This window comes from Chaetodon auriga, chromosome 18 (genome assembly GCF_051107435.1).
Source record: "Chaetodon auriga isolate fChaAug3 chromosome 18, fChaAug3.hap1, whole genome shotgun sequence".
NCBI lineage: Eukaryota > Metazoa > Chordata > Actinopteri > Chaetodontiformes > Chaetodontidae > Chaetodon > Chaetodon auriga.
Window position 1 is genome coordinate 15368533 of NC_135091.1, and position 18671 is coordinate 15387203.

The window sequence follows — 18671 nt, forward strand, 5'->3', positions numbered from 1 at the left end:
CCGTAGTAGCTCAACGGTTACTGTGCACTGTGTGCGTGCTGCATAAGTGCAACTTCACTGTTTCGATTCCAGCCAGTGACCTTTGTTGTACGTCATGGCCCCTTCTCTCTCTCAACCATTTCCTGTCACCTCTTCACTATCACTCTGTCTAATAAAGCTGACAATACCAAAAAAAACCCAAATATATATATATAAAGAATACAGACAGAGTTTGTCATCTGTTTGCCAGAATACCAAAGCATAGAGCATTACAATCTTTCTTTGACTTTGCCTGAACTCACACTGACATGTGCTGAAGTGCTGCCTTGAAATTTTCAATGCACTCTCATTTCATCATACAGGCATTACTCTGTCATCACGCTAGGAGACTAATGGATACCTCTCAAAAACGGAGCCGCAACTATTCTGCAAGCGTAAGACAACAACAGCGCATCACACAAAAGGTCTCCCGCAAATATCCCACAAATATGTACACACACTGGTATTTAGGACAATTAAAAATAATAGAAGAGGAACTGGTCAGCAATCCCTTCAACAGGAAGCCACCAGAGCTGGAGGTTCAAAGCAACAATGAGACACTTCTCCCACTGCCAAGGCATGCTGGAGTGATCGGCAGCCTGTCCACTGGCCATCATGCCCAGTCCGTCATAGAGCTTCTCTCAAGTGGGTACAGGAGCTGCTGGCAGAGTGAGTTATGAGGCAGTGTGCAGCTCTGCTTTTCACTTCCTCCTCATCTGATCTGGAAGGAGAAGACAGCCGTAGGGTAAGCTATGGAGCAGGCAGAGATCAGCAGTCTTCTTCAGGCATGGCTGGCACATGGGATAGTTGCTCTGCTGTAACTAGGGGACCGGAGATGGAAAAAGAGAGCAAGAACAAAGACCAAGGAAACGTTCCAGGCTTCTTGGATATTTCTGAACCTGGCATCCTATCAATAATGCTTCTTTGTGTGTCTGAACACGTCCTTTTCTCATCTTGTCAGCTGGTCAGTTTTGACAAACATTTTTTTTAGTTAACCATAGATTTTACTTACACCTGTCACCTTGCAAAGTCCAGCAATTACTCATAACTTGGCTCTTCTCGAATTCAGAACAGAATATATTGTTTTTCTGCTCCTAGTTTGACATTTATATTTTTTGGGGGGATCTATATTATTTCCTTATCAAATCCTGCCAAGTGAAGACAAACTTCAGCATGGTTATTTTAAACAGACCATAATAAAAAAAAGAAGCACAGTAGCTAATTTTCTGCTGACTCCGATTTTCCCCTTTAACCCTTTCTGGATATGTACTATCCACAGTCTTTCTTTTTTTTTTTTTGCCCGCTCGCAAAGCAAAACAAACAATTCACAACTCAATGAAAGGGGTCTCGATGGGGTCAGCTATCACCATCAAAGCTATGAAGCGTGCTCCTAAGGGAGGAAAAGGTGAGACAGAATGGCAGCAAATGACTCGTCATAGTCAGCTCTTAAATAATGCATGAAAGTTGTTAGAGCATGAACAGCCAACCACAGAGGGGAGATATGCTGATGGTGGAGAGAAGGAGGGAAGGAGGGAAGAGAAAGAGAACCAGAGCACTTTGTATTAATTAAAAGTGCCTAACCCATACAAGATTCATGCAGTGGCAGAAATATTTCAAGTTACCATCAAATGTACATGTCAGAACAGCGTGTGTGCGCGCGTGTACGCACGTGTGCATATGCATGCACACACAGACAAATATAGCTTGTGAGTGCAGAAAGCCCCAGGAGACTAGTATCCAAACTGCCGTACCAGCAAGTATTAAATAAATAAATCAGTCCAGTGACACTGATGGACAATTCAGCGGCATACTCGAGCAATGCCTTTGGGTGGAACTGTGAATCAGTGCCTCTGATTCACTGATTTCTTTATTTAATAATTCCTAGTATTGAGTAATCAGATCACAACTCACCGACAGAAAGTTACAGAGAGGACAAAGGAAGGAGGTGTTCTGTAGAATAAAACTTGGAAGAAAAAACTGACAGCTTTTATACAGTGTGCAATGTTAGAGTGTTTTCCTTCCACAGGTGTACACGGCCAGACCACTGTTTGTACTGCACAGTGGTATCAGTCAATGCCCCAAAGCCTTGTCAGTATAATCCAGCTACCTTTCTACAATTTAGTAGAATAACAAGACTGTCCAAGAGAAATCCTATGCCCAATTTTGCATATAGAACTATGCAATTCAGTGTAGGCTATTTGTTACCTTTATATGCTCCCCAGACACACAAGCATATAGCACATAAAGGGATAAAAGTGTGTCCATCTCAGGTAGACTTGTATGATCGGTCTGTGGGCACAATGCCACGCTAGCATCAGTCCGAACTCATACTCACTGTATACCCCAAAGCTAGTTCCATAAATCTAGGCAATCTCTCCAATCTGCTTCTGCTTAAATTCTTAATCAGTTCACTTTGTCTACATTATGCAAAAGGAAAAACATCGTGGACTGATTAGCCTCCAGGTTTTACACAGGAGGAACAATCCCCCTTTAAAAGGAAAAGCTTGACAATTTGGGAGATGTGCTTATTAACTTTCTTGCGATGAGTTAATTCAGAAGACTGATATATCACTCACATATCTGTATTAGGGTCGACCGATTATCAGCCTGGCTGATTCATCACTTTTTACAATTATCAGTTAACAGTTATTTGTTTATGTGACTGCCGATAAACTGATTTCAGAATGTGAGCAAACACTTCTCTGTCTGTAGTCACTACTCTGTAGTATTGCTCGATGTCTGGCCCTCAGCACTATCTGACTTGTTACACGTCACAGGTATAATAAAAAAAGTAATGGCTTATTTACACTGACGTTTACTGTGTCACAGATGGGCTGAAACACTAGAGCTGGTCCAGTGAGCGAGCGGAGCTGGGTGTCAAAGGGAAGGCGACAGATATAGCAGAAGTTGCAAGAAACATCACAATCTATAGCTCTATTAGTATAGCTCTATTTCTATGACGACATGCACGCCCAGTTTCCCAGTTACACGACTGAAAAAGTGTTAAGTCACAGCATACAGGATTTCAATGGAGGTGAAAGCGATGGTTTTTAAATCAGTCGCTCTTCTGCCAGAGTCTCTGAATAGTGCACTTTGTTGCAGCGTCCATTCTGAGTGAACACGTCTTCACTTAAGAAAAGTGACTGAGCAACTCTGTTTTCTACACCACAATCTGGTGCTGCTGGACTGGGACGACTAACTGAGGACAGAAACTTAACTTTTGATATTGACTATATGGGAGGTCTCTGCACTTTAAGGTAACGTTAGAAAGTTCTCTTTTACAGCATTAAATTAAATATATGCTTAAAGTACTCAGATCTTTTATCTAAGTAAATGTAGCAATACTGTAGTGTAAAAATAATTTAAAATAAAAGTCCTAAAATCTTGACTAAAAAAGTATTAAAATCAAAAGATTCTAAAAGTACCAAAACGCAAACATGCAGAATGGCCCAGTTCAGAATAATGAATATTATATTACTGGATTATAAGTACTGCATTAATGTGTTCATCAGTTTAATGCTGCAGCTAGCTTAATTAATTCACATACAGCTGTGTAGCTTTATCTATAATAACATATTATGTATTTGTCGATATATAGTTTATATAGTTTGAATCGGCCCTGAAAAAGCAAAAACAAGACATCAGTCGATCCCTAATCTGTACTGTAAACATAAAGCTACAGCCAAACAACTGGTTATCTTAGCTTAGCAAAATGACTGAAAACGGGGAAACAAGCAGCTCTGTCCAAAGATAAAAAAAACCAAGCACCTAACACATTGCATGTCATTTGTTTAATCCATAATCCAAAAACACAAGTGTAGAAACAACATATCGCCATTTTACAGCGGTTTACATGCCAGACCATTTCTTGGTCAGGACCAGTAACTTCCTGGAGTCTCTGCTAGGTTGCCAGGCAACTGGTCCTAAAGGTTTTTCCTAAAATGTCAAACAGGCCCAGAGCATACAGTAAAAATATCATTGAAAATGAAGGCATCAAACTTCCCCACATTCCAACCAAACAGACACACACTACACTGAAATGTAATCATCTCATTGTGACCGGCTCCCATATCTATTGGCAAACACATTGTCCATGTACAAACTGTAAATCTGACCTCAGCCCTCCATTTCCTCAGTGGCAGCTCACTTTTTAAAATGGGCATCTGGCTGACGCAACAATGCTGCAGTTGTATAGTGTGGACATTAGGACCTAAAGATAACACACATTGTAAAGAAGAATTCATGAAGCCTCAACATTTACTGCATCGTTACAGCTGTATGTCTAAAATGATGATCCTAACACATTTCCAGATCTGGATTATAACTCTCAATGATGTGAGAACAATTAATGCAACTGCTTTGCAATTACTGGGTGTGAAAGCTAAAATCATGACACATGCAATAATTAAATGCTGTCAACTGTTGAGCACATCTCTGGATAGCAGCACCAGTTGAACACATTCATTTTAGTGAGAACAGACCACGGCGAAGGTAACAGTCCCCATCTGAATGATCTCACTGTTTTTCAAGCTTGACACATGAAGTCCACCTTAGCTGCAGATAATGTTAGGAGGTTATCAGTTGTGAAACAGACCACTGTATACTTTACTTTTGAAAGAAAAGTAGAGGATGTAGATTTAACTGGTGAATAAGCTGCATTAATAACAACCTGTACGACTCAAATCTCCTTTGGGTAGGTCTGGGTAGGCAAACCCGAATCGGTCCAAATTCAAACACAGACTAACCTAGACAGATGTTCTGTTGCTTACTAACCTACTTCCCTCCTTATTGTTGAGTGTGCATGTGTGTGTGTCTGTTTCCATGGCAATAAACAATACTTTCCTTGCCTCCAGATAACGCTTGTTCTTTAATTCTCCTCCATGATTCACATTTAGGACACTGGGCCAATGCTGAGGTACACTCATGCTGAGAAATATATTACGTTTTGGGACCAAAGGAAAACAAGCTCCAGAGAAAATGTGTAAAAATACAACTGTGTTTTGTGTGTGTGTGTGCGTTCACATATGTAATTTAATAACACTATGGGATCCGTGTGCGTTCTAGTAGCAGCACAGTCCAATTGATTTGAGAGTCACAGTGATCACAGAATGAGGTCTATAGATCTCAGCTTAGACTGGAAGCAGAAACTTACATCAAGACTGAATTGAAAATCTTAGACTTTCAACTTTAAGTGAGAAAAAAATATGGGTCATGGGACAGCATGTGAGATATGAGTGTATGTACACCTGCAAAGTGATAAAGGTTTAAAGTTAATTCAAGGGTAAAAGCGGATTAAAACTATTATTGAGACTAATGTTAATTATGTGATTGCATCACAGCTGTTAAGCACTTAAATTAATGATTTACATTTGGATTGGTTTCTAAAAATATTGTCAAAGAAAATAATTAAACATTATGTCACTGAAACTATGATTCAGACATGGTTCTGTAAAGAAATGAAAACATTTTTGCGGCGCAACCTAATTAAAGTGAAATTCTAGATAAATGGCTAGAGAAACGTAACAAATGCAGGTGCTTGCATACAGGTGTACTGCATGCTATAAACCTGTGATTTACAGTATATATTTGCTGAGAAGGCTCTGGTCAAAGCTAATTAAACACCTCTGGAACAAATCCAATCCTTATCAGGGGATGATCATACTGAAGTGTTTTTCAGCATGCTTATGCACACATGCAGTGTATAAGTGGAGTTACACGCATTGCAGACCCAGTGGGTGCATGATTGAAGGCAAAACCCAGCATCCAACTCTGCTTCTTGTGGTCCTGGTTCATTGGAATCGACTAGAGCTTGCGCCTCAATCTTGTACCATTAATGAAGTATTGATGCGTCCTGCTCGCATAACCTGCAACTGATGGGGAGGAGCTTGGGAGAGGAGTCGTATCACAATCTTACAATAAACAAACATATTCACCATTTTTACACAAGTAGACTGACATGCTTTCCCTCTAAACATGGTCAGTAGTTTTAAAGAATTGATATTCTTGTCATTCAGAAAAGGAAGTGATTCGGGCTCATGATTATGAACATGGCTAAATGCAACTGTATTCAGAGAAAGGAATCTAAATTCTGTCATTGCTTTGGTTCAGCTGTTCTAAGCATTAGCAATAAGAACTTGTTCTTGAAAACTATTTTCCCCCCTCTATAACCTCTCCCTGTGGATTTCATCCTGTTCTCTTTTTCTATCTGAAACCTTTCACTGAGCTGTAATCACCATAGTGGAAAGGCTGTACATCCACTGTAATGACTGCTGAACAAATTCCAATTCAATGGGTCCTGATGACTTAAACTAAACGAATAATTATAATTTTGTCTTTGGAAATATGCACAGAAACAATAATACAATGATGCATGACTATCATAGATGTTAGATTTTGAGCATTATTTAGGAGTATTTATCAGTCTGGCATCAAGCCCAGCTGAATTTCAAATGACTTCTATTCAACTAAGGGGCAAAAGTCAGTTAACCTGAAGTATAACCTCAGCTTTAACTTTAAATGATATAGCTGTATTCATATTTGAATCTGTGTCTGTTCCTTTTCATTTGCATTTTTTATATTCACATTTTATGCCTTCATTTCAATCCTCTACATCACTCCACGCTGAACTATGCGACTGAGCAGCAGCATGTACCACATCTGTTCCAGGAAGAATGGGTGAAAAGCAAACAGGAGACCACATGGGAAACACTGTCGGAGAGAAAGAGGCAGAAAGCCCGTCATGGTGACACAGGGCCTCGGGGTCTCTAGGTTGTGAAAGGAAGACAGCCGTTTGTCACCTGATGTGACACTTCACACTGACACTTAATGAAATGTCCAGATCAATAAATGATCCAATCCCTGCTTTTTGAAATGAAGGAAATCAGTCACTTCCCTCGGTTGCTGTGATGCTGCCTTCCTATTTCCCTCCTTCACTCCCTCTCTCCCTGTCTCTCACATAAAGGCCTACACACCCACACCATACTGCTTGGTTCAAAGGAATAGTTTGAAGCCAGAGCCAATAAATGGCTTGCTTAGTTTAGCATAAAGATAACATAAAACCGCCTCCCAGCACCTCTAAAGCTCACTAACAAGTTGTATCTTGTTGTTCTGAGTACAATCCATAGATACACAGAACTGCAGTAACACTAAGAGAAAATCCCACCCCACCTCTCAACCACAAAAGACTGATTCCACGAAGCCATAATTCTAACAAATAAACTCGTGTTCACATGAGCACTGCAACACTGCCACACATCTTGTCATGTAAGACCAGAATCAATGTTAACTTATCATAACAGAAATTTAAGTTAAAAGCCTAAACAAAAGCCATTAAATGCAGTGGATGCATGAGGCAGGCTTTAAGATGACCCTCAATGTCAATAGTTTAGGAAATAAGAATCATAACAGAAGGGATGGCAGGTCATGGGGCAATGTGTACTGGCCGGATATCACTGCTACTACAAAGAGGAAAACAGCTACAAGGTGGAGGAACTGAAGACATAATTCAGTCAGGGCATCCATCTTTCTGTCCTTCTCCTCTCTGCTGCTCAGTAAATGGCCAGTGGGATGACGGTGCCTGTGGTGCCCTCTTCTCAGAAGACAGATATGCCCTAATGCACCAGCAGCTCCAAGCGCTGTTGAAGATGTCAGCCCACGCACAAGCGTACATACAAAGCGGGGTATGAAAGCGTTCTGGGGGAAAGGTCTGTCGCCCCCAGCAAAAACATGCATACAGGCAAGCTGTAAGGCAGGAGCGATGAGGTGAAGAGTTGTGCACCGGTTGGCTCATTTGACTGACGTATGAGTTACCATACGTCAATATAATATAGTAGTATAATACATGGAGGAGAGCATACACCTCCAAGGAGAATGGCAATGTCCAATGGCTGTTAAATGAAACACTGCGGTTAAATACTGTGAACAAATGGGTGTTTCACAACAGGACCTTGATATCAGTGTTAGTGCACAAGGTGGAGAAGGAGATCTGCAGTGCATCCTCCATTCTTACTGCTTATGGGTAAAATTTCCATTTCATTAGGATACAATGTGCACTGCAATGAGAGCCCCAGTTATGTTTCCATATGATAAGAATAGTAGAGTGAAATGTGCTAATTAACTGCTGTGTTGGAGATTTGAGCATTATTGTGAACTGCAGTAAGTGGTTTTTGCCTGGAAATACTGTGTCTTCAGTTTAGTTGTGGCTGTATCTTCTTTTCTTACACTCTAATGTTGCAGTATTTAGAATTGATGTAACTTATGGAGCTTTGGAAAAATATTAATTTAACCACTCAAATGTCTTATTAGGTACCTGTGTAAATCCCCCAAAAATGGAGGTCTTAAATGGGATCTTATTAGTTAGATTACTCCTATAATGTTACTGCTATCTTTACTTAAACTCTGCTGACCATCTGACAAAAGCCATGATCTGAAGGCGTATCACATTCACTGTGAAGGATAGCCACTGTACTTTGGCGGAACTCTTACACCTGCTAAATTGATTAGATTAGATACCAATTAGATACCCTGCCAGTCTGTTAAGGGATTCAGGTCGTCACAGCTGTATAATAATAGGACTCGGCAGAAAGAGATATTAAATTAACCACTGTTTACACAGGGAGTCATTCTCTGCTCTACATAGACACCGTTCTGGATGAGTTTTAAGATTCACTGACTTTTTATATGAAGGCCAATTAAATTAAGATTAGGCCTCACGTCAGTCACATGCATGATGTCATAACAAATCACGAGCACGCATAGTGAGCAATTTGCTCAAACTAACAATTTTGTTCCACATCTTCCATGCCCCACATTTCAACAGTCTGTGCCCTGATGATCATCTGTTCCTCAGTGGTAATGCTAAAACAAACATCTGCTTCCTTACATGATCAAGCTGTGCTCAGTCCTCTGGAAAGTCTTCGAATCACTTTCAGGCCCTTTTGCTGCTACGACATCCATTAATCTACTTTTATCTATTAATCTACTTTTAAAAAGTGATAGAGACAATGGGCTCCTTCTGTTAGCAACAACATTAAGGAACAATGGTGTGTGTTCAATGCTGTATGAGATACACTGCTGCACTCACAAATAAGGACTGAAAAGGGGGGGGGTCACCTTGGATCACAACTCATCCTCAATCTTGGTTGCTCCTTCATTCAGAATAATGTTGTTGCAAAAGAAATAATAGTTTGCATTATTAAAGAGAACTAAAAACACAATCCATAAGTGCAAGAGCTTACATTACTTTGTTCTCTTAGTGAGAAAAAATGAATATAGGTTTCGTTGTATGCTGGGTCCTTAACTGCAATATTCCCAGACAGTGTCTCCACGAAAACTAATCCTAATTTAAACTGCCTCATGGTGTAGTTGGTGCTGGCCTTTGTGGTGTTGGAAGGGTTGCTATTGATTGCTCCCAGCTCTTGATTTGGCTGATTCAACAATTCTGCCTGCAGGCCAAAACACAGCCTGAAACCAAAATGAAGACCTGTGCTTATATTTATTCTCGATAAAAATGCTTTTACTGAGTTTGTTTGAAATTAAGAGCGTCTGTTAGCTCAGGCTGGCAGTGGTCCTGTGCTCTTGATCTGTTTATCTGCCAGCTGAGTTCTTGCACTGCCATCACCAACTCAATGGTCTTTCTAAGGTGTCAAACTGAGTTGCTCATTCTTAACTGCCATTTGCACTGCTGGTGTTTCCTAATGTTACTAATGCTTTGGCTTTGTTCTGCAATAACAACTACATTGGTGAGGCAGATCATGTTTGGCTGTAGCTAAATTGCAATTCTCTTCTCAATTACTTCAACAATTGTTTGGAATGGCACTGATAAAACCTATCGAAACAGATCCAGCATATAAAAGCTGATTCTGATTCTGTTTATTATTACTGAATGGAATAGATTATCTGTATTAACTTTCCTATGTACGAAAACATTCTTCCTTTTAAAAAGTTAGTGGTTATAGTGTCAGGACATTTTCTGAAGTAAGGGAAGTTCTTATTTCCAGTCCTCCCACACTTACAATTACATTTAAAAACTTTTTCATATCTTCAAACCAATTTTTCATGAATATAATAACAGAACAGAGATTTGCAAATCACATCTTTCCGTGCACGAAAACCCCGAATTAGATTAGGAATTCCAAAGTACAATAACCAACAGCAAAATGTAAACTATAGCTTTCAGTAGTTTTAACCATACATAGTATTCCACACTGACTTCAAGTGGACTTCACTGCGAGGGAAGTTTGTAATGTGATAATACAGAAGCTGTGCAATAAATCTTAGTTTGTGAAGGTGACAGTTTCAATCAGACTGACGGCAATTCAATGTTAATTTTTGTTTGTATTGGATTGCATTTGTAAGGTCTGCCCATCGAAAAGGTATGGGCATGTGTGTGTGTGAGTGAGTGAGTCAGAGTGAAAAAGAGACAGAAATTTGCCACCACTTGTCCCTGAATGGCATGACGGGGCCACAACAACAAGGAGCGGAACTGGCTCATGAAACAATTAAAAGCTCTTCCTGAAACTTGTCACGTTAACACTGCATCAACGTGGAATCATTAGTAACTGACATTCCACAGATAAGATTGTTTGGTAAATAACAACGAACCATACACAGGCCTGACTTGGGCCCTGGAGAGCTGATGAGGTGCATAACAGTCCTTGACTTTCACGGCATGCTTTAATGATGGGTTAGACGAAAAAGGGCGGCTATGCTGAGAGAAAATGCATCTCATCCCTGGAAAATGTGCCGATTAGCCTGGGCAAGTGCAATTCTACAAGCAATTTGATGTAATTAAAAACTCAGACAATGCACATTCCTATTCTTCTGGTGTGGCTCATGTCTTTTAATGTGGCCATCTCTTTCAAATGGCTGTTTGTGTTCAGGAAAATTAATCTCCATCTCAGAATGTTTTGACATAACCTAATCAGTTCCAATAACCACCAAAACTGAAAATATTCAACTGAAGATTTCTGAAGAATATGAATACAAATACAAAACACAACAACAACAGAAAGTAAAACATCTAAGAGGATAGCGGCAAGTGTGATATCTCCTGTGGCATTCCCTGAGTATGGAGGGTGATATATATTAAATCAGGCATCTTCCAAACATCCCAGCATTCAAATGCAAACCATACTGCACAAGCTGGTAGATCTTACTGAGAAACAAGACACCAGTTTTTCCATCAAGCTGGGTTTGAGTAGTGCATAAAGTCCAAAAGATAATTTGGATCTCACCAACAAATCCATAAGTCATTTCAACTAATCAAGCACTAATGCATCGTGTTTGTGCAATTGTTCCAGTCAATTACAACTTATCAGAACCAAGCAGAGAGAGGGAATGCACCCCATTAGGCCGCTTGGCGTTTACTAGCTTCTGATGTTTACTGAAATTGACTAATCGACTGCACTATGGTAAAAAAAAAAAAAAAACAATGAGAGTGAAGCCCAGGAGGCCTTGTATGATTTTCTGTCTGTAGAACTGCCTAAATACTGAGATGTTGGGCTGCTCTTTAGTGTTGGAGAGACACACAGAGAGAAAAAAAAAAGATCCTTTATCATCAAAAGCACAGCGCCAGATCCACTTTAATTGGAATGGCAGGCCGGCCAATCCTTTGTGAAAATCCAAACCACCCATGGAAGCCTCTGAATGTAATTTGTGATGGACAGATTTTCCTCGAAAGAAAACACAATCTCAAAACAATGAATGTGCCATTTGAGGTCCATCCATCTGATTAAGCAATCAATCAGGAGAAATTTCACCGTGTAGACACTGCATGAAGGCTGTAAGCCTTATAAAGCTTTGACATCAGGTGAAGAAAACGCAGTGTTAAACAGCTACCTACACATTGGCACTATTTTTAACGCTCACCCTTGCCCTATCCTGGCATCGTCTGTCTAACACTAAGCCTTGCTTCTGAAAAGGCACTCACCATACATCATAATTTGGCATTGTCAGCATTACAACTCTTTCTATCTAGCATTCAAAAGCCTGCCTCCATCACTCACCCACTCCCTCTCTCTTCTCCCTTCCCATCACCTTTCTAACATCCTTAGGCAGCACAGCTTGCAGTCATTGGGCATGCACGGAGGCAATGAGCAGCAACGCTCAATCATTCCAGTGCAACTCTCAGGGCTCATTTGGTTCAGGCGGAAATGTTGGCTGTTTACAATAATATATATGGTTATCTGCATTGCACAGTAATAAAAAACAGACATTAAAATGCTGTGAAGAGGATCACCACCCAACCTTGTCAACTGTATACACTCCGCACGCAGCAGCAACTATGCACAGAAATATGCTGGAAGTGAAAAGACCCACAGACACAGAATGAATTTTCAGAGACACTAACACTGATGTCAGCTCATCTGCACCCTAAAACAATAAATGGAAGCAAGAGGCATCATGGAAGATTTTACATTCATTTCACGCTTGGTGCCACAATGATCCAAGAGGCATCTGTGCCCACAAAATGGCAGCTTAAGCTCGGTGTTTATTCGCTCAGGGCTTTGCATGTTTTGCATGGATGTTATTAGTGAGCGCCTCGGGGTGTTAGAGAGTGCAACTCAAGATTGTTTTCGCCTGGTAGCCAAGATGTAGCTTGGGGAGAATAAGCGTCCAGTTGTAATATCTAATAATAACATCGCCATTTCAGTTTCAGGCCAGATGCTTTGTTTTCTGATGTTGACCGCTGTGTTCTAATTCTACCCCTTAGGAAGCTGAAGAAATATTGCATTCATGAACTGAGACGCCATTCATCACTTGCAGCCTGTACCTGATGCTGTTCAGAAGGTAAATTCAAAATCAACTGAAATGTGCAATATATGACGACTAATATAAAATGATAATTGAAAATAAATTACCTAATTTGAATATAGGAAATTTTGCATTTCCTCAATCAATCTGCTAAACAAGGCAGGATCTACTACAAGACAGAATCTGATTACCACATTTTCCTTCCCAATTTTCAAATCAGGAACAAAAGATGTGAGCTGAAGGAGGAAAACAAGTGGAAACAGAAGGATTGAGTAACAGAAAAGAAACGACAGAGAACTACAGGCAAGAATACAAGCAAAAGAAAGAAAAAAGCTTCCTTCAAGCTTTTCTAGACTTTGAGGGTGTTCACAAAACACCTGGACTGAAAGCACAGCTTGTACGGTGACGTAAACTGGCCAACTGTGTGTCCATGAGCCACTCAACTCTCAGCTCACTGAAATATAAGTCTTTAATTAGGTAAAACTTTATTTATATTGCTCTTTTGAGAACACACAGTTACAAAGCTTCCCCCACACCAACAAATAAAAAAGTAAAAATATAATACAAAACGCAGCACAATGTGAGACAGACCAGTCAGCAAAGACACCAAAAGACAAACAAAGCCCAGAGTGGAGATTTATAAAAAAGCTTGCCTTTAAAAATGAGTTTTTAAGAAGTCGCTTGAAGCAGTCCAAAGGTTCAGCAAATCTGATGGATGGGGGAAGATGATTCCAGAGAGTTGGGGCTAAACCAGCAAAGGCACGATGGCCTTTTGTTTTGCAGCTGGAGCACTAGGTGCATAGAAGGTCGAGATTAGAGGATCGGCGTGGTCGAAAAGTGGAATACGGAAAAAGGAGATCAGAAATGTAACTGGGGGCAAGGTCGTGCAGAGCCTTAGAAAAAAAAAAAAAAAAACAGGATCTTTTAGTTTGTTCTGAATTGTATAAAAAGCAAAAGGAGCAAAGCATGAATGGGGTAAAGTGGGACTGTCAGCTAGTTCTAGTTAATAGCCTCGCAGCTGCATTCTGAACGACCTGTAAACGGTTTAGAGCAGCTTGACTGCGACACATGTAGAGGGAATTACAACAATGTGGGAGAAAATCAAAGTGTGACTCAATAGTTCAAGATCTGCAGAAGACAATACACATCTGATATTTGGAATATTTCTTTGCTGATGAAAACAGGACTGATCTAGCTTTGTAACCAAGATTCTTCACAGTAGATGTGAGTGAAATGGACCGATAAACTGATCAACGTTATCAACGTTATCATGACCAACTGAAGGATTTTCTGTTTTGTCAGGGTTTAGGTGGAGGAAACTTAGAGGCATCCATTCTTTGGTGGCAGCTAAGCAATCATGGAAGGAGAACACTTGATTCCGATTATTGGGATTATCTGAGAATTAGATATTTGTATAATCGGCATAACAGTATATGGCACGTACATATGCAGGCATGTCCAATGAAAAGAGGACTGCTCCAAGGACCAACCCTGAGGGACACCACACAGCAGGGGAACATGATTGTCGAGACAGACATTAAAATATCTATTTGTCAAGTGGAAATAAAACCATTGTACAGGTGTACCAGAAATGCCAACACAGTTATGTAACCTATCAAGTAAAACAGCACGATCGTTGGTGTCAAAGGCAGCAGTCAAATCAAGTAGGATGAGAATGAATAACTCACTTTTGCTTGCATGCATAATAATATCACTTGTTAATCTCAGTAAAGCGGTCTAGAACGCTTGTGACAAAAGTCATCTTGAAATTTGACCTTCAACTTGAGGAGTTGGTCTGTGACATTTTTTTTTTCCAAGGATTTTGGATAAAAGGGTCTGTAATTCTTTAACTAGGCTGGGTCTAGAGAGGTTTTTCTTTTTAAAGAGGGGGCTGGACACTGGCAATTTTAAAATAGTCAGGGATGTGAGAGTAGCTGACAATAAAGAGAAAGCTGGGACCTAAGACTCCCTTCAGTACGTGTAGTAGGTCTTACAACACTGTAAACAGAAAAGGTACAGATTAGAAATGAAAGTTAACAGACTTGTCTTCAATAGTGCTTTGTGTTATGCAAATGGAAAAAAAGTGCAATCCTATTAACCTATTTCAGGATGTCATAGGCTGTGTGCCTATTGTCCTTTTGTCCTGAGCAAAAATCCAGGCCATCCTTTTACGCAGTAACTACTTCAGCTTGAAGTAAAAGGAAGCGGGGGTGTTTATTATGACTTTAAATATCCCATCAAGGTCTTGTGATGGATTGACATTGGCAATGGGGAGAGGAGCTGTCAGTTTACTGCAGTGTGAGATACAAGGCAGGGGAGAGGCAAGACACAGCAGTGTTCAATCTACATGAATGCAGCCTGGTAGCTGTTGCCTTGGGCATGCTATTGAGTGACGCGGAGGACACATTATGCAGCGGCTGCATCATTATTCTTTTCTTCCGAAAACAGTTCAACAGTTGAATAAGGAATCTTGTCAACTGGCAGTGGAAAAACACTGGTGAACCATACCAAAAAAAAAAAAAAAACAGGCTAAAAAAGGTGTTTGCCAATCCAGAAAGTAGCGCACCACTTAAGTCTATGACATTTAAGAAAAGCAAGAGAATAATCTGACATTGATGTTTAGTTAAATAATCAATAGCATATGCCTTCTGGCTGTCACAAAAAATCCCAGCTGATTTAACTTGCAAAAAAAAAATAGCGAAGAGTGAATGTGAAAAAGTGAGATGACTTAATTATGAATGAAAGGAAGACACTACATATGAACCGGATCCTCGTGGTGATGCACTACAAATGAACCCACGGCTGTGGCACAGGTAATGGGCCTCGGTTTTCTGCTCCTCCTGAGAGGGAGTGGCAGGAGGGAGGAATGAAGTGGCATGGATAGAGAGATGAATCGCGAAAGAGGGGCAAGCAGAGAAACCATAACAAACATGAAGGCTAATGGAAACCACATCCCTCCTCATGTGTTCTTGAGCATTAACAGCAGCAGGTCTTCCATCGTCCCACCCATGAGTGACCCAGCCATCTAGATCTCAACTAGCGGGTTTATCCACAGCCACTGCTTTTAACACCCGACTCAGAAATATCCTTAGCTTTCAAAAAGCCTTTTGGGTAACTTTCTCCGCAGTTACAAATACTGGACCATTCCTGCCACCACTCTCCATCATATCTGAATGTCACAGGCAATTCTCAGCTCTAGGCAAACGGAAAAGAGGAATGGAAGGAGAGAGGGAGAGGTGGCCCAGATAAAGCCCTATAGAACTGCAGATACCAAAACAGCTCCAGCAAGGCTTTCCCCTGCAGGTAATGATCTAGGATAACTTTAACCTTCATGTGGCCTGACCTTCCATAGAGGAGGAAGGGAAAACCAACAACCCCAAAATGACCTGGCTGCAGCGGGTGCAATTTCATGAAGAGTTCATTTCTTCAGTATTGACACAGAAATCTGCATCTCCTCGACCAGGTGCACCGTGCTTTCATTATGAGGCTGTGTCATTCCTCCAGACATGACTGACTCTGTGATCAATTAGTCTAATAGCTGCCTTGCTGAGGTGCTCCAGGTGAGAACTGGCTGCCGATGTCACAAATTAATCACCTGAGTTAGCCTAATTAATTAAGCCTCTGGTGGAGGCTGATAACAACACTCCCAAGAGCATCTAAATTGGTGGTCCGCATCTGTGACATTTGGCTTTGTAGATAACAACTACAGCTAAAAGTCGCATATATGGGCCTACTGTTGGCTGTCCCCCTTAAAAAAGCAGCAGCGGTGTCTGTTTGGATTACATAATTACTCATCTGATTAACATTTGAATATACAATTCTTTCACAGACATTATATAGGTTAATATGCAATAAATCAATGAATGAACACTGCAAATAGATGTTAGCCATTGTACCTATGCACTCATAATACACATCAAGATATTAATTCATAAGGACCATCTGTACAAAAGCATGTGAGTAAATAAAATATCAAAGCAGCAAACATTTGTGACAGACAGCCAGATATGTTCAATCAGCTCTATTTAGGCTATAGTGAGTGACTGTGATGCATTGAACTGCATTAGAGTGTATTTAGCATGCATTTATATCTACACACTCTAAACTAAAAAAAATGAATCTTTGAAAAACTACAGGATCACGCCATGATGTTGCAGTCTTCAATCAAAGCTTCATTAGTTCCCTCTGTACTGAATTAAAGCAGGGGGGTGGGGTGGGGGGATATTAAACAATTAAATGTGAATATTACCTCTCTATTAGATAACTGTTCTCTCCTGGATTAGCAGGACAAGATAAACGACTGTGAGCTTGAGACTTAGACATGCCCAGAGTCTTACAGTATTTATGGTGGCCAACAGAGGCCCTTGTCTCTCAAGAGGGGACCATCTCCCTGGGAGAAGGAACGCTTCACCCACACAGCAGGGACTCCTTTAGGGACACTCTCATGAGGGACAAGCACCACCTTGTGTTGGACACTTGTACTACATACACACACAAAAAAGTCAAATTAAACTTTGGTTACAACAAACAGACCATTCTAATTATTGAGGCTTAGCTGCTTCAGCCAAAGCATATCTCACTACACATACCACACTTCCACACTCTTGTGTTTCTTTTCTACTTCCTGTCCATCTCTCGATGACTGCTGAAGGTGCTTCTTTTAGTCCATCTCCCTCCCCTCGCACAGGTGGAAGGGCATTTTTTAGATTAAACGTAAAACCTGCTTACCTCTGATTCGTTCTGGCAACAGCCTCATTAGTCTGCCCCCTGCCCATACCTGGCCCTCCAGTCACCCTTAGGCACCTGCCGTTTGCCACAGGTGGGCATGTAATTGCTCTGTGGCGTGGTCATGTTCTGAGTGGTTAGAAGAGAGCAGCCTCGCTAATGAGGCTGCTCAGTGTGACGCTTCTCCACTGCTGAGAAATATATGTGTATGCGTGAGTATGCATGAGCAGGCAGGTGTGTGTGGCACCACATACATCTGGTATGCTGTTATAATACAACACAGCTGCTTGCTGCTGCGTCAGAGGTAGAGGGAAAAAAAATAAGGCGAGAAAAAGAGAGCCAAAGTATGAGAGTGTGTGAGCCAAGCAAAGGTAGAAATGTACTTTGGGAAATCAATTTATCTCTTTGTGTGAGCTGGGTGTGTAACTTCATTGCTTTTTCAAAAATATGCAGTGATCAGGTACACAAAAGCTAATGTATATGCATGTGTGTTTTAACTGGTTAGCAAAATAGTAAAATCTAATAATATCACAGCTGAGATTTTCCACAATTTCACTAGCAACTTACTAAGACAGTTAACTTGTCCTATGAGGTGGGTATATGGAGTATGGAGTGCACATGTATGCATGATCACTCTGCAGTTCTCATCAATTACCCTGTTCAGGACGTGTAGCAATTATAGAAGCGTGTGGTCGGACAGACGGTTTGAATACTCACTAGTGGTGCACTGTTTGTAAGTGGCCTCCCCTTGAGTGCTGCTCCTGGCCTGCTCTTCTACTGCAGTGTGGTGCTTTCTGGTTGCCACAGCACCCAGCGTTGGCGTCGGCTGAGCAGGCGTCTGGAGGTCTGCAGTGACCACGGAGGATCAGTTACCAACAACAGACAATGCTCTTTGTGTGTGCATGTGTGTGTCTGAGTAAATGGGAAAACACTTTTGAAATATATTGCTGGCAGGATGGAGTGTTTGTGGATGTGTGTATAAACACCAGGGACGAGGAAGGTACTTTTATAGACAATGATAAAAGTGTGATCTGGCAGAAAAAGATGACCAAAGGGCTGTGACATGGTGAATTAGGTACAGCCACACACATTACTGCAAAAACTACTATATATGATTTGCAATACCTAATCACACATATCACTGTCCGTGTTGAAATGTCTCATTTTCAGGGCCA

General features: G+C 40.8%; 1 protein-coding gene across 1 annotated transcript in view; it reads right to left on the reverse strand.

The window, feature by feature from the left end:
• atad2b (ATPase family AAA domain containing 2B) overlaps window positions 1-18671 on the reverse strand; it is a 65684-nt gene that overhangs the window by 21874 nt on the left and 25139 nt on the right. Inside the window, exon 24 of the mRNA XM_076755520.1 lies at window positions 18214-18342. Coding sequence (XP_076611635.1) covers window positions 18214-18342 — 129 coding nt within the window. The remainder of the gene's footprint in view (window positions 1-18213; window positions 18343-18671) is intronic.